Raw genomic sequence first — 16,231 nt, forward strand, 5'->3', positions numbered from 1 at the left:
TATATAGCTTTAAAATAACCGTTGCATGTTTCAGGGAAATTACAAGTCCCTCCAAAATATGCTTAAACCAAACGTTTTCAAAAGATAACTATATATTCTATCAATAATTTCAAGGTTGCTTTTTTAATTTATATAATTATTTGTAAAGAAAAAAAAAAAAAAGTACAATTTACATCTCTATCAGAAACTTTTTTCCCACCATATCCATGCCATAATTTTAATAATATCCGTAAATAATAAGACCGTTAAATAATAAAGACTCCAAGACATTTTCTATCAACACATTAAACCGTTTAGTAGTAGTGCTCAATGAGAACGCCCTCCTCAGGAGCTTCATTCGACAGACCGAATATACTTTCAACAACAGAGAGCTCAGGAGCAGTGGTGTCCATACCAACAACAGCAAGCCAATCGTTGGCAACAAGACCGGAGCCAATGACTGGAGAACCACGGTTGACGGAACCTGCGACGATGGGGATCTGTAACAGAGATGAGAGTTCCTCCTGATCCTGGATAGAAGTTTGAGGGTGGACGAGGCCTCCCTGGTTAGTGATTGTAGCGTAAGAACCGACCAGGACGTTTCCTGCGACGGTTTGGCGGAAGACTTCGACGCCAAGGGTATCAGCAATGATTTCTTCAGTCTCGCGCTCAATATCTGGGTGCACAAGAGCAACGTAGTCGTTGCAGCAAATGACATTGCCCAGAGCTGACAGCCGTTCCTCAACACGCTGGATCTTGACAGTGTCAGGAAGCGAGTTGCGCAGGTGCTGCAGCTCCTGGTCAGTAGTCTGGGTGGGGACTAACAGGCCACGGCGGTTGCCGGCGGTCATGCGGCCTATGATGCGAGTACCGGCAATGGTTGTGTTGACAATGGGGATAACATCTTGCAGCTGGCTCTCAAAGACACTAGGGGGAGGAAAGAGATTGTTAGAATTAGGATATTGGTAAAAGTTTAAAAAAAAATTAATAATAATAATAATAATAATAATAACGGGGTATAATACACACCTGTAGAAGTTTTGCGAACCGCCAATGGCGACGAGAGAGTATGAGTTTGTGAGTTTGGAAAAGACGCCAACTCTAGAGAAGAAGATTCCGGTTAGTGATTTAGCTCGCATAAAGTAATTTTGAATATTTGTTAGACATACTCGTTGGAGTTTTCAAACTAAAGCAGAGAACAGGTAGGTTAGTAACTGGTGAATCACAACTAAAGACAAAGAATGGAAAAGAGTGGTTTTCAGAGGATAATCATAGACGCGTAGGTGATTACCATCAGCAGATATTATAGTTCCTCTTTTTTTTGTCATTCTTTTTTTTTTTCCCAAAATGATAACATTTTAGATTGATTGATTGATTGATATCTCATTACATACTTGTGCTCTGACAGACATGGTATCTATATTCTTATATTTGTTTTTTAGAGGGTGATCAAATGTAGGGAACAAACTGGAAAAAGGAAGAGGATGTCTTTTGTTTAAAAATGAGTTTGGTGATATTTGATTGACGATTCCTCTGAGAAATACGGCGGCGAAACTTGTCAAGGAAATTTCTGGTGTGGCTGCTGAGAAATAAAATTTTCTAAAACTAAAAAAAAAAAAAAAAAAAAAAAAAAAAAAAAAAAAATTTTTAGTGGGAGTTACCCGGTTAATAATTTCAGCCGCACTTACTTTGCTAAAGGATGGCAAAAAATAAATTAAATTAAATTAAATTAAATTAAACCTGTATATATATATATAGATAGACCTTGGGGGGGAGGGGAGAAAGGCAATATGGAACTTTTTCAAAGCAAAGAAATGATTGAAAAGAAACTTGGTTTTAAAAGAAAGAAAGAAAGAAAGAAAGAAAGAAAGAAAGAAAAAAAAAATTATAATTTTAAAATAAAAATATTTATATTTATATTTATATGAAATTTTTTTTTGTCATTCAAGAAGATTCTAAAAAATCAACTACACAAAACCAGTCAAATTCTGTGGCAATTATGTTCCATCAGTCAGCGTGACTCGACTACATTGCTGTGCGGCTTACACAGCTATCCTGCGTGAAAAATTTAAATTAAATATCAATCATCTCCAGGATTTTTGTTCAAATTATTTTTTATTTTTTTTTTAAAAAAAATTTTTATTATCATTAAAAACTATTTAGAATCATTTATCAAATCATTTTTTTATTTTTTTATTTTTTTTTATTTTTTTAATTTTCCTTCTTACTCGACATCGTCAAAGGGGATGTCATCCTCATCATCGTACATCTCATCATCTTCCTCCTCACCTTCAATCACCTTGGGCTCATGGTTAGGAACAATGTCCAAGCCAGTGTTTTCGCCTTCAGCCTTGATAACATGAACAGTCTCGCCGTCTTCAATCTGGCCACGAAGAATGAAAATGGCCAACTTGTTAAGAATCTCATTCTGGATAAGACGATTCAAAGGACGAGCACCGAGATCAGGAGAGTAACCATTAGCTACCAGGTAGTCGTAGGCCTTGTCGTCAAGATCCAGCTTGATGTTCTTGTTGGTGCTCTCGAAGCGCTTCTCAATCTCGCGCAAACGAATGTGCACAATCTTGCGAATGGCCTTCTTCGACAAACGGTTGAAGACAACAACTGAGGAAATACGATTGATAAATTCTGGGCGGAAGTGGCCACGAACAGCCTCCATAACCAAGTTCTTGGTAGACTCATCAATATTGATGGCGGTCGAGCGGTTAATGTACTCGGCACCCAAGTTGGAAGTCATAATGATGATGGAGTTGGAACAGTTGACAAGCTTGCCAGAACTGCTGGTAACGCGACCATCGTCGAGAATCTGAAGCAAGACAGTAAGAACCTCAGGAGCAGCCTTCTCAACCTCATCAAAGAGGACAACAGAGTAAGGGCGGCGGAGAAGAGCCTCAGTTAGGATACCACCCTCTTCGTAGCCAACGTAACCAGGAGCAGCACCCAAAAGCTTAGAGCCAGACCACTTATCCTGAAGTTCAGAACAGTCAATACGGATCATGGCCTTTTCGTCAGCGAAAAGGAAACCAGCCAGCTTCTTGGCAAGCTCAGTCTTACCAGAACCAGAAAGACCAAGGAAGAGGAAACTGGGAGGAGCATTGGGGTTGCTGAGACCAGAGCGGGTAAGACGGATAGCATTGGCCACTGCCTTGACAGCCTCAGGCTGACCAACAACTTGGCGGGAAAGCTCACGCTCCATATGGATGAGCTTAGTGTTTTCAGCCTGTGTAAGCTTAGTAACAGGGATACCAGTAAGTCTGGCAGCAGTCTCAGAAACAGCATCAGAATCAACAATGTCTTCGAGCATGGCACTCTCATCATTGTTCTTCTGGGTTTCAAGAGACTCAATGAGCTTCTTCACATCAGGGATGGCAAAGTAGCGGATATCAGCGACAGCAGCAGTGTCACCGCGACGAGCAGCGTCCTGTGCCTTGGTCTCGAGCTCATCGAGCTTCTTCTTGAGATTGTTAAGCTCGTCATGGCCCTTGCGCTCTTCCTCGAAGCGAGCACGAAGAGGCTCAAGCTGCTCCTCAATGTCGGCGACTTGCTTGCGGGCAGCAGAAAGACGATCCTTGGTGGAGTTGTCAGCCTTGGCATCACGCTCAAGAGCCTTGATTTCAACCTGGAGGAGTTGGAGTTCACGTTCCAGAGTATCAAGTTTCTCAGGTCTAGAGTCACGGGCGACAGCAACAGCAGCGGCAGTTTCATCAATGAGATCGACAGCCGAGTCAGGAAGCTTGCGGTAGGTGAGATAGCGGGATGCGAGCTGAGCAGCAGTCACTAGAGCAGAGTCGAGAATGCGAACACCATGGTGAATTTCGTACTTGGGCTGAAGACCACGGAGAATGGCAACAGTTTCACGGATGGTGGGCTCGCGGACTGGAATCTTTTGGAAACGACGCTCAAAGGCGGCATCCTTTTCAACGTGCTTGCGGTACTCTTCATTGGTGGTGGCACCAATACAGTGGAGAGTGCCACGGGCAAGCATGGGCTTGAGGAGGTTTGCAGCATCGTTCTTACCGTCACCCATAAGCATGTGGATTTCGTCGATAAAGAGAATAATCATATCCTTGGATTCCTCAATCTCCTTGAGGACACCCTTGATACGTTCTTCAAAGTCACCTTGGTACTTTGCGCCAGCCTTGAGGGCACCCAAGTCAAGCGAGAAGAGGCGGCATTGGGCAAGAATGTTGGGGACATCGCCGTTAATGATGCGCTGAGCAACACCCTCGACAATTGAAGTCTTACCGACACCTGGGTCACCAATAAGAACAGGGTTAGACTTTGTTCGTCTGGCAAGAACGTGGATACATCTGCGGATTTCTTCGTCACGGCCAATTACAGGGTCAATCTTGCCTTCACGGGCAGCTGTTGTCAGATCTTGGGCGTACTTATTAAGGAACTCAAACTCTTCCGAGGAGTCTGCCATGCGGGAATCTATTCTGCGGTTACCACGGATGGCTGTGATTTGTGTCTTGAGTGCCTTGGGAGGGATTTGGAGTTCCTTGAGAATGTTTTGGATAGAAGAGTCATCTAGAAGAGCAAGCAGCAGGTGGTCCTGGCCGAGGAACGAGTCCTTTTGATTCTTTTGAATTTCGAGTGCATTCTTAAACATCTTGTTTGCGGCCATGGACATGTCTGGAGAAGAAGGTGCTGGGTTTTGGGCCGGCAGACGAACGAGACTCTTGTTGACGAGCTGTTCAAAAGGTCGCCATTCGTAGCGAGCCTTTTCAATGACGGTCTTCAGGTATGGGGCCTCACCACCCTCAGCCTCAAGCATTGCAGCGAGGAAGTGGAGAGGTGCGATTTGAGAATGAGAATGGTCAATAGTCAATTGAGTTGCCCGTTGCAGAATACGGGTAACATTGTCTGTGAGCTGTGGTTGTTGTTGAGACATTTTTGTATTGTATATTATGAATTGAGTTTGTTAGACTTAATTGGATAATGTATTGTTGATTTTTTGTATCTTTAAAAAGATTGTTTGTTTGTATGTTTGTTTTTTGAATTGAATAAGAAGAAGAAGAAAAAAAAAAAAAAAGGAAAAAGGAAAAGAGGGATTTTTGAAAGCCGGAGAGGTTCTTTATATACTTTTTTTTTTTTCTTTTGTTATTTTTTATTTTAAAAAAGAAAAGACCAAACAACAAATGTGGAGTTTGTTTGGTGGAGATAATTCTAGGATGTTCTTGCTGGCCGTTACGATTCAAGTACAATCTAGCCTATTCTGGCATCTTCTTTAAAATAAAGTCCTTAGGCATAAGTCATAACTCTAGTGTAGCCCAGAGTTTACCAGAGTTTACCAGAGTTTACTAGAGTTTACTAGAGTTTACTAGAGCCTATTAGAGCTTATTAGAGCTTATCAGAGCTTATCAAAAAAAAAAAAAAAATTGTAAGCAATAGAGAAACCTAACTTATTGAGTTTACTATAGAAGTTGCTTTTGAGATTTGTTCAGAAGGTGGGGAGGGATGGTGTTTTCAACAATTGTTGAAGTGCTTGGACCAAAAAATTTTAAAGAATTGTTGATTCCAAAGATTCATTGAGCGGTTTTTTTTTTTTTTTTCAATAATTTATTCAGCCCATGGTTTGTTCTTAATAAAAAATAATAATAATAATAATAATAATAATAATAATAATTAATATGTAGTAACCCCAATGAAGCCACCTTTGTCAAATCACCTTATTATTTTCAATCATCATCATTCAATCATTCCAGCTGCGCTAAAAAAAAAAAAAAAAAAAAAAGCACGCGGTCCTTAAGACTCAACTTTTCTACAAAGAACTTTTGAGCCAGATGTACGGAACTTTTTGATCAGCGGTTAACTACATACTTCATTCAAATCACATGATTAAGTAAATGATAAATTAAAAAAAAATTAATATTAACAAACAAGCCCTTTTTTTTTTACAGTTACGAAGGCTATAATGAATACTCATGTTAATTGAGGAAAAGTTCCAACATCAAGATGACTTTCTATTTTCAAAAATAAAAAAGAAGATAGTAATAATAATCATCAAATGTATTAAATTTTTTTTCTCTTTTTTTTGTATTGTATTCCAAGCTATCACCATTTATCATCAAAAGTTAAACCGCGAAAAAGCTTATTTTCTAGCCTTCTTGGTCTTCTTCTCAGACTTGGCCTTCTCAGCATTCTCCTTGAGGACCTGCTTGACAACCTTCTGCTCCTCGACAAGGAAAGCACGGACAATCTTCTCCTTGACGCAGTTGGCGCAGAGAGAGCCACCGTAAGCACGGTTGACAGTCTTCTTGGTGTTGTTGACACGGGAGTACTCGCGGGGTCTCAGGGCAGCAAGACCGGGGAGAGCAATGGCGCACTCACCGCACTTGGGTCTGGTGGGGTTCTTCTTGAGGTGAAGGTATCTGAGGTTGCCACCGGGGGTCTTAACAATCTTGACCTTGTTAGATCTAGTGTTGTCTATAAAAGTCGTTAGTTTAGGGTCATTATATCAAAAAAAAAAAAAAAACTAGAGAGCTTCAGTATTGATATGGCTGGCTCTTTTTTTATTTATTTTCTCTGGGTATCTTTTGCCATAAATGATGAAGACGTTGATGATTATGATGATATAAAAACGTACAAGGATTTGCTCGTCGGTAAGTGAGTCTTTGAACCATTTTTGCTGTCTGTCAGGTGGTGGGCTGGTACTTGGTCTCTCGCAGGCAAAGGCAGGTAAAAGGGGGGGGAAGGGGAAAAAAAAAAAAAGAGAGTATTAGAAAAAAACGAAAAAAAATTTTCTGCGCGGGACACACTCGTATGTTACAAAAAAGTAGCCGGATATACAGTAAATGTTGTAACAAATGGTGGTGATTTTGAAAAAAATTAAAAATTAATTAAAAATTAATAAAAATAAAATTCAAAACTTTTCAGGGTAAGGGTATCACGTGATTAATGCACAAATAAAAGTGTAACAAGCTGAAGAAGAAGAAGAAGAAGAGTTGATATTGTTTATTTTTTTCTAGAGATGGTCATGGGATGAGATGTACGCAGAGGTAGTTGATCACCAAACTAAACTAATTAGGTCTAAACCCTAGAGCTTGATTTAAACCAAAAGTGTTTTGTGTATTAAATTTAAACTACAATATGATCTGGGGAAATTTATTAATTTTCTCATTGTGCGGCTCTTTTCTAGAATCTTTTATAGCTTTTTTCCTGGAGGAAAAAAAAAAAAACAATTAAAGATTACTAGGGAAAGAAAAAGATTCTGATTTTTTTTCTCAATTTTATTTTATTTTTTTTAATTTTCATAAAGAGAAAAGGTCAATTAGATCCAGTACAATTCAATCAATGGAGTAACCTAGTAAAGTGGCATTTACTACGAAACACCTTAACAGCACATAGCATATATTGATCATTCGACAAACTCAGTTCTTTCCGTTCGGCGTTTGAAGAGTTCGGGGGGAAAGGAGTTTTTTTTTAAAAAAAAAAAAAAAAAAAAACAAGGATAATAAAAATACAAAAACACAAAATGAATTGAACAGAATTATTTACAAGAAAATGGGATTACAAAAAAAAAAAAAAATGAAAGAAAGGAAGGAAGGAGGAGAGGACAGACACAGCAGAGAATTGATGTAAAATCTTAAAATCAACTGGAAGAAGTAGGATTTGTAGGAGTTGTAGGAGTAGAGGGACCGTATTGAGCAGAAACAGGGTCGACAGTTTGGACTTGTTGATACTGAGCCTGAAGCTTTTTCTGGAGCTCGTACTCTGCTTTGCGGGATTCTTGTTGAGGGGTAAGAACCGGAGCTTCTTCAATGCCTTGACTTTCATGTTTCTTGCGGATACGTTCAGCGTCTCTGACAGGACCCAGACGAAGAGCCTTAGATGGAAGTTAGAAGAAAGATGAGTTTAGAGGTAAGGAGGGACGGGGTATTATTATTATTATGATAATGATAATGATTATGATTTTTTTTTTTTTTTTTTTGACAAGGAAGATGAAGAAGAAGAATATTGGAGGCATGTTAACTTACCTGACGTTCACGGTTCTGGTAGTCGTAAACACCATAGATGACGACGACACTGAAAACACAAGTAAGACCAAAAGTGACTTTAGAAGCAGTTGACATTTTATTTTTTTTCTAATAAGTGGTTGGTTGGTTGGTTAGGTTTTGTTAAGTTTGACAGAATGATGGTGAGATGAATGGGTTTTGGTCTGTAAATTAATTTTGTAGTTATATGGCTGAAAGTTTTTTTTTTTTTTTAACGGGGAATAAACCTATACGGCTTATTCAATTATATACACGTGAACATCACGTGTATATAATAATAATAAAATAAAAATTTTATATAAGTGTTAAATTTAACTTGCATACTAGTGAAAAACATTTTTATTTTTTTAAAAAAACAAAAATAAATAAATAAAATAAAAGGTCGTCTCTTTTTAATTCAGCCTTACTTGAATAAAAAAAAATTTTAAAAATTCATTTTAAGCTTGGACTTTTTTTTTTAGGTACGTACCGTAGTAAGGCTTCACGATATTTTTTTTTTTTTTTTTGGATTCGTTCAAGCCACTTTTTATATTTATATATTTATATTTATTTTATTTTTATTTTTCATTCTGTGGCTTGTTCTTTTTATATAGCTTGTGGCTGGTGTAGTTTGATTGATATTGTTGAACGTTTTAACCAAGAGGTTTTTTTTTTTTCTTTCTTGCCGTGTCAAAGCTCCGAGGATCGAGGAAAGAAAATATTTTGCTGTTGTTTAATTGATTGATTTATTGAAAAAAAAAAAAATTTTTTTTTATGTCTGTTGAGCTTATATATATTAAAAGGTAATAATAAGTAAAAGTCCTTTTTTTTTTTTTTTTTTTTTTTTAAAAAAAAATAAAAAATAAATATAAAATAAAAACGCGTGACGTCAGAATTATCCGCCACAGTCAATGAAAGAAAGAAAGAAAGAAACGATATCAAATCAAGTAAAATCAAGTAAAATCAAGTAAAATCAAGTAAAATCAAGTAAAATCAAGTAAAATCAAGTAAAATAAAATAAAATAATAATAATAATAAATAATAAAACTTTTCCATTTAAATGTTGGTTTTTTCGGGTTTTCCAAGGCCACTAGTTGATCCATTTGTCTTGTCAGTCCTTTTACATTTCCATATGCACGGTTGTTAGTTTGTTAGTTTGTTAGTTTGTTATATAACAAATTAGTTATCCCGTCAGACCCTTTTTGTGGGCTGTGCGGGACACAACCGGTTGTTGTTATAATAATTATGAATATATATATATATGTAGATAATATAGATAATTTCTGGGCATGACCATAAGTCCGATTGGCTGGCTATCTTCTATCATTCATTCATTCATTCATTCATTCATTCATTACCATTAAATATTTATAATATATTTAAATAAATTACTACTGCTACTACTATTACTACCTGAGCACGTATATAAGTTTTACTATGCTTGTACTTGGGATTTTTATAATAATAATTATGATAATAGAAAATTAATTCATATATAAAATTAATTCACTCCTCCTTCATATTTTATATAGTAGATATAAGCTGGCATGAGCCAATACATAATACGGCCAATGGAAAGCCATCCAACGCCCAAATATAAAAAAAAATAAAAAATAAAAAATAAAAAATAAAATAAAAAATAAAAAATAAAAAATAAAAAATAAAATAAAATAAAAAATATATAAAAAAAAAATACAATTCTTTATCTGTTAATACTTAATTATTATAATGCTACTGTTGTTAATGGTGCTACTACTACTGCTGTTGTTGTTACTGCCGTGCGCCCAAAAAAAAAAAAAAAAAAAAAAAAAACCTCTCCGATCAGCCAGCCATTCAGCCATTCAGCTATTCAGCCATTCAGCCATTCAGCCATTCAGCCATTCAGCCATTCAGCCAGCCAGCCTGCCAGTATTTCCCACCAGCACCAACACCACCACCAAAAATTAAAAGCTCTCCTCACTATTTATTATCGGCCTTAACAAAAAAAAAAAAAAAAAAAGACAACCACCACAACAAAAAACAACAACAAAAACAGCCATCTGGCGTCTCCAACCTTCTTCTCCTCCTCCTCCTCCTCCTTTTTCCTACCACTAAAATATCCCATCACCATCACCATCACCACCACCACCACCACCAACATTCATTATTACCAATACATACAAATATAAATACCATTCATCTGTCCAACTGAAATAATTTTAATAATACTAATAATAATAATAATAATACAAAAAAAAATTAACATAAAATAAATAAATATATATATATATATATATATAAACTTCTTATATAATCATCTTCATATGGACCCTCTTATCTCTCCATCTTCTACTGTCCAAGGACACGCGCTTCAAGTCCCTCCAGGAACTACACCAGCCTCAGCCAACCCCTCAGCTACAAGCAACAGTAACAGCAACAATAATAATAATAATAATAATAATAATAACAACAATAATAATAACACTCCATCTTCTAATATGCCCTTCTCAGGACCTCCTCCGGCATACTCGCGTGAACGGTTCAGTTCCGTGCCCTCTGTAACCCCTCCATCCGCAGCTGTCCGTGTCCCAACCCACCCAAGTTCTCGTGGTGGTTCCGGTTCCGCCACTTCGCCGTCTTCTGCCGGTCTTTCGGCTTCTGCATCCGCTGCCTCTTCTTACTTCTCTGTGTCCTCAGCATCCCGCTACGTCCCAAACACAAATGAACCTTCCTCAGTTTCGTCTTCTTACAAGAGTGTCATTCCACAGTCTGCATCATCTTACCATACCGCCTTCTCTCCATATGCTCAGGGTCCAGGATCCGTTTCTTCAACTACTACTTTCCAGGAACGCTCAGCATACTTTGCACCAGCTCCTGGAGCTGGATCAGCAGCAGCTGCAGCAGCGGCGGCAGCGACGGCGGCAGCAGTAACAGCAGCAGCCGCAGCAGCAGCATCATCATCATCATTATCATCATCATCAGTAGCTGCATCAACAACTGCCACGGCAACTACAACACCAAACATCTCTTCATCATCCACAGTACATCCATCTGATAGAAAACTTTCTGTCTCAGGGTTTCCTCCATCCTCTGTAACTACAACACCGGCCGGCCACGATGATTCTTCACCTGGAGGTCTCATGGATCCTCAGAGATCGCCTCAGAGTGATGCTTCACCACTTGTTCCTGACCGTACACGGTTCCCAAGTATTTCTGACCCAGAAAATAATACCAGCTCATTCCAACCCTCGGATTCCGCCGACCAACAGCAACATCCAACGATTCGTACATCCCTACTCACTTCTAAACTTGCAGCAGCAAAAGCAGCAGCAGCAGCGGCTGCCGTTTCAACCTCAACCTCAACCTCAACCTCATCATCTTCTTCCTCAGAATCTTCACTTGTCCAACAACAGCAACCCTTTGCATCCTCAAATAATACCTCTTGTACAAATACCTCCAATGGCGGCCTCCACTTTGGAGCTGCGGCAGCTTCCTACTCTGCATCTTCAAACAACATTCCTTATTCGGCCTCAGCTTCGGCTTCTTCATCCGCCGCTTCATCTTTCAGCTCCTCAGCATCATCAGCGTTCCCCTACCCCAAACCAGGAAGTTTTTCTATCCGCAAACAATCTCCACGCACTTCTACAGGGGCAGGAGCCTTTGGTACTTCTCCATATGCTAACTCTACTGTTGGAACTGCAGGAGGTAATAACAGTGGTCTTTCGAGTTCTTATGGGTCGGCTGCTGCAGCACGCCATCATCATCATCATCACCGGATGTCTACATCTTCATTTCGCCAACAGCAGCAGCAGCAGCAGCAGCAGCAGCAGCAGCAGCAGCAGCAGCAGCAGCAACAACAACAGCAAGAAAGAGACCGCCAACGCCATTCTTTAAGCGGTGCTTCATCATCTTCAAACTCCCAGTCCTTTTTACCACACCCGGCGTCTACCACTACAAATGTCACCATGGCTGTGGCCTCGGGCATCTCCACACAGGCCCCTGAGCAAAAACAAATACCTACCACTCGCCATTCTTCTTCTTCCTCTTTGGAGGAGGAGGAGATGGATGTGGATGAAGATAATCATCATCACCATCACCACAATCATCTCCACCATCACCAACAACAACATGGAGATGACGAAGATGTAAATATGACTTCAGAAACCCCCATGCACAGACCTACAACAGACAACCACGAGGATGAGCATGAGGATGAGCATGATGATGATGATGATGATGATGATGATGATGATGAAGACCAACATTTGCCTGATGCTCCAAAAGACTCGGAGGAAGGAGCTAATGCTGGATCTGGGTCTTCTTCATCATCTGCAAATTCTCACGCGTCTAGCCAACCAACTGAGGCCACCAAGGAAACAGAAGCAACCGACGTGACCATGCCACCCGACACGACGGATGAAGCGACGGTCACTGGAGAAGAGTATAAAGACTCTTCAACCAATGAAACATCATCAACAGCCACCCAATCTCCGTTTGAACATCTTGATATTGCTAACCACCCAGTTCCTGAGGTGATTGTCATGTTAACAGCTTTGCTGCAAAAAATTATTGATGCCAATGATGCCCTACACCCACAACACTATCAAACAGCTTATTCGCACAATAGCCATGGTGGCGGTAGCAGTGGGTCTGGGTCTGGGTCTTCTTCTTCATCATCTGGGCCTAGTGCCAATGGATCACAATTCACGGCCAATGTGTTGGCATTTCATGGACGTAACGTGCCTGCCATTGGATTGGAGGCATACCTGAATCGTATTCTCAAGTATTGTCCTACGACTAATGAGGTTTTTATTTCGTTACTTGTTTATTTTGATCGCATTGCACAGCGTGCCAACTCTGGTGAGCTTGATGGATCTGCAGGATCTTCAGATACACGAAATGAGGGAGAAGATGGTAAACGCAGTGCAAGACTGGAGCGTGGTGATGGGAATGAAGAATCGAATGATCGGGTTAATTCAAGTGGGTCATCATCATCATCGTCATCGTCATCATCATCATCATCATCTTCTTCTTCTTCTTCATCATCATCATCATCATCTTCGTCTTCTCCTGCTCCAAAGAAGCAACTTTTTGTAATGGATAGCTATAATATTCACCGTCTTATTATTGCAGGAGTGACGGTAGCATCCAAGTTTTTCTCGGATGTTTTTTATAAAAATTCACGGTATGCCAAGGTTGGAGGACTTCCTATTGATGAATTAAACCATTTGGAACTTCAGTTTTTGTTATTGACTGATTTCCGGCTCATGATTCCACTCGAGGAGTTACAACGATATGCAGATTTGCTTTTAGGGTTTTGGAAGAAGGAACAGACTACTCAATCACAGCAACAGCAGCAGCAACCATCTCAACAACAACAACAACAACAACAACAACAAGTTAATACGTGAATGTAGATTTCAAAAAAAAAAAAAAAAAGAAGTTGACTGTTGGTATATATATATAAAATTTCTTTCTCTTTTTTTTTTTTTTTAACTACTATCTCAGGTCATTCGTTTAATAATTGCATTTTCTTTTTCAATTTTTATTTATTTTTTTTTGTATCTGTGTTTTTATGTTTTTTAACGTATATATAACGTATAAGCTTTATATAAAGGTCTCTCTTTTTTTTTTTTTTTTAATATCCATTTATGGTTGATTTTAATTTAAGGGGTGGGTTGGAAGGGAAAGGGGTCCTATTCTTATTCTTCTTCTTCTTCTTCTTATTCTATTTTTTTTTTTTTTTAAAGTTTTGTACTATATTTCAAATATAATAAACTATAATAAACTAATGAATAAATAACCAAAAAAAAAAACCACTAACCAAAGTCTTATTTGGTGATGATGGCCAATTGATGGCTCCAAAAAATGAAAAGGTTTTTTTTTTTTTATTTTTTTTGCTGTACTTAACTATAATTATATAAACTACAGTTAGGTAACTTTATTATTATAAATAATAACTTAAACAAATAAAAAAAAGTAATTTTAATTACCTGGTAAACAAAAAAAAAGTTTTTTTCAAAAAAGTTTTTTTTTTTTTTTGCAGCAGTTAGTTACTGCTAAGCAACAACAACAATAAAAATCAACAAACTTAGAAAATAAAATTTCTAGACTTTTAAATGGAAAAACAAAAAAAAGCAATATTCAGATCAAATATATATATATATATAAAGTTCTTAAATATCAACTTTTAACATTCAAGTTTTGTGCTACGTTTAAAATGTAAAAATCTAAAAAAAAAAGAAGATTCTTTTTAGTTTTTAGTTTTATATCAATTTTTTTCATTTTATTTTATTTTTTCAATTAAAACAACTCGTATTCATGAACTTCATATTATTTCTTTCTTTCTTTCTTTCTTTTTTTTTTTTCAATTTTTTTTATCCTATACAGTTTGAAATTTTTTTTTTAATCTTCCTCCCATCAATAAAAAAAAATGGCCAAAAAAAAAAAAAAAAAAAAAAAAAAATAAAAATAGAAGAACATTTATCGGAGTCTGCGGGCCTCACGCTCAGATTCCATGAGACAGAGAATATCATTCTCACGGACGGGGCCCTTGACGTTGCGGACAATGGTGCGCGAAGAATCGTCAATGAACTCAACACGGACCTGGGTGACGCCACCACGGGAGCCGGTGCGGCCGAGCACCTTGATAACCTTGGCCAACTTAACAGGAGTCTTAGTATCCTAAAGAAAAAAGGTATTAGTATTTATAATTTTTTTTATTGTAAATAAATAAATGAGAAAAAATAAAGATAAAAAAGGAAGGGTATCAATATCAAAATAGGCCAATCATCATAAGTTTTTTTTTTCTTTTTGAAAAAAAGAGTTGAAAAATTTATTGGTATTGAGATTAGTGCTGGATATAATGTTTTGATCGATTAAAAAAAACGACAGTATCTTGATGATGATGATGATGCCAATATAAATCAAATGAATGACTGATGAAAAAAAAAAAAAGACAGTAGGAGGTAAAATCAAAACTCACCATTTTTGACTATGTGATGTGTGAGTTGCAGTTGTCGGGTAGGGCAAGAATTTCCTCAGACGTGGTGAGAAAAGGAAAGTAAAAAAAAAAAAAAAACCAAAAAAAAAAAGGGGGGAGGGGGGGAGCGAAAAAAAAAAAAAATTTTTGAGAGAGAAAGAAGGGTTGAGGGTTAAGGGTTAATGGTTAAGGGTTAAAAGTGGTGACAAAGATTATATATATATATATATATATATAGAGAGAGAGAGAGCCACCTACTAGAGAATGAAAGAAACAAAAAAATATACAATAGTGTGTATGTAATATATATTATATTATATGGTATTGTAATAAGAAGGTGTAAATATATATATATATATATATACACAGTAAACTGGGACTAAGGCAGAAAGACAGTGGTGGTGCGAAGGAATCCCAATAAAATAAACCATTATATAACGGGTTAGGGTTTATATTATATGAGCCGCAGATACCAATTTTCAACTAAAGTAAATAAATAAAAATTTTTTTTTTTTATTTTTTCTTTTGGTTTTAAATATCATGATTGTTGCAAGTTATGAAATGTTGTAAATTAGGTATATAATATATATTATTATTGTAATGTAATTAAGAGTAGTAGTAGTGTTTTAAGAAAGTGTAACATTTTTTAAAAAAATTATAATTATAATTATGTAATAAATAATACTACTTTGGGAAATAGCAGTCACTCACACAAATATATATATATATATATATATATATATGTATTTATTATAGTATATTATATATATCTACGTCATTACCATAAACAGATTCTTTAAGCCGCAGAAAATTCAACTACTTCAATTTCTGGTCTCTTTCACATAAAATTTAAAAAATTTTAAAAATTATTCAGTTCGAATCTCTTTATTACTATTTCTTTTTTAAAACCCTCCCCTCTCCCCCAAAAAAAAAAAAAAAATAAAAATAAAATATTAAAAATAAAAATAAAAATAAAATAAAAAACACACATATCCCCCTAACCCTGATCTCATATATTATTATTATTATTATATCTTAAAAAAACAACTTTTTTTTTTATTTATTTTTTTTTTTTTTTTCCCTCCCCATGAAATTTTTCAGTCCATCCTTTCCCCCCCTTTTGCCATACATTTAATAAATAATAACAGCCTACCAACTTACTTACTTACTTACTTCCTACCAACCTACTTACCACATGGCATTAGTCTAACACTTTTACTAGCTGTGCTTTTTTTTTTTTTTTTTTTTTGGTGATTTTGATGACTCAATTATTTAATAAAAAAAAAAAATATATTAA

General features: G+C 36.7%; 6 protein-coding genes across 6 annotated transcripts; 1 reads left to right on the forward strand and 5 right to left on the reverse strand.

The window, feature by feature from the left end:
* Positions 1-293: 293 nt before the first annotated feature.
* SAPINGB_P004054 (uncharacterized protein) lies at positions 294-1,391 on the reverse strand (the record flags this gene model as incomplete). The annotated part of the gene is made up of 4 exons (XM_031998769.1): positions 294-906; positions 1,009-1,080; positions 1,149-1,165; positions 1,374-1,391. 4 exons carry the CDS (start codon positions 1,389-1,391, stop codon positions 294-296), a joined length of 720 nt encoding a protein of 239 aa, XP_031854660.1.
* Positions 1,392-2,203: 812 nt separating this feature from the next.
* SAPINGB_P004055 (uncharacterized protein) lies at positions 2,204-4,891 on the reverse strand (the record flags this gene model as incomplete). The annotated part of the gene is made up of 1 exon (XM_031998770.1): positions 2,204-4,891. The coding sequence occupies one exon, from the start codon at positions 4,889-4,891 to the stop codon at positions 2,204-2,206; it is 2,688 nt and encodes an 895-aa protein (XP_031854661.1).
* A 1,200-nt stretch (positions 4,892-6,091) lies between these two features.
* Positions 6,092-6,623, reverse strand: SAPINGB_P004056 (60S ribosomal protein eL34; the record flags this gene model as incomplete). Its single annotated transcript, XM_031998771.1, has 2 exons — positions 6,092-6,426; positions 6,587-6,623. 2 exons carry the CDS (start codon positions 6,621-6,623, stop codon positions 6,092-6,094), a joined length of 372 nt encoding a protein of 123 aa, XP_031854662.1.
* A 968-nt stretch (positions 6,624-7,591) lies between these two features.
* SAPINGB_P004057 (uncharacterized protein) lies at positions 7,592-8,072 on the reverse strand (the record flags this gene model as incomplete). The annotated part of the gene is made up of 2 exons (XM_031998772.1): positions 7,592-7,825; positions 7,977-8,072. 2 exons carry the CDS (start codon positions 8,070-8,072, stop codon positions 7,592-7,594), a joined length of 330 nt encoding a protein of 109 aa, XP_031854663.1.
* Positions 8,073-10,276: 2,204 nt separating this feature from the next.
* On the forward strand, positions 10,277-13,363 carry SAPINGB_P004058 (uncharacterized protein; the record flags this gene model as incomplete). Its single annotated transcript, XM_031998773.1, has 1 exon — positions 10,277-13,363. The coding sequence occupies one exon, from the start codon at positions 10,277-10,279 to the stop codon at positions 13,361-13,363; it is 3,087 nt and encodes a 1,028-aa protein (XP_031854664.1).
* A 1,072-nt stretch (positions 13,364-14,435) lies between these two features.
* SAPINGB_P004059 (40S ribosomal protein eS28) lies at positions 14,436-14,940 on the reverse strand (the record flags this gene model as incomplete). The annotated part of the gene is made up of 2 exons (XM_031998774.1): positions 14,436-14,636; positions 14,938-14,940. The coding sequence occupies 2 exons, from the start codon at positions 14,938-14,940 to the stop codon at positions 14,436-14,438; spliced, it is 204 nt and encodes a 67-aa protein (XP_031854665.1).
* Positions 14,941-16,231: the final 1,291 nt, after the last annotated feature.

This window comes from Magnusiomyces paraingens (assembly GCF_902498895.1).
Source record: "Magnusiomyces paraingens strain CBS 517.90 genome assembly, contig: contig3, whole genome shotgun sequence".
In the NCBI taxonomy this organism is placed as follows: Eukaryota; Fungi; Ascomycota; class Dipodascomycetes; order Dipodascales; family Dipodascaceae; genus Magnusiomyces; species Magnusiomyces paraingens.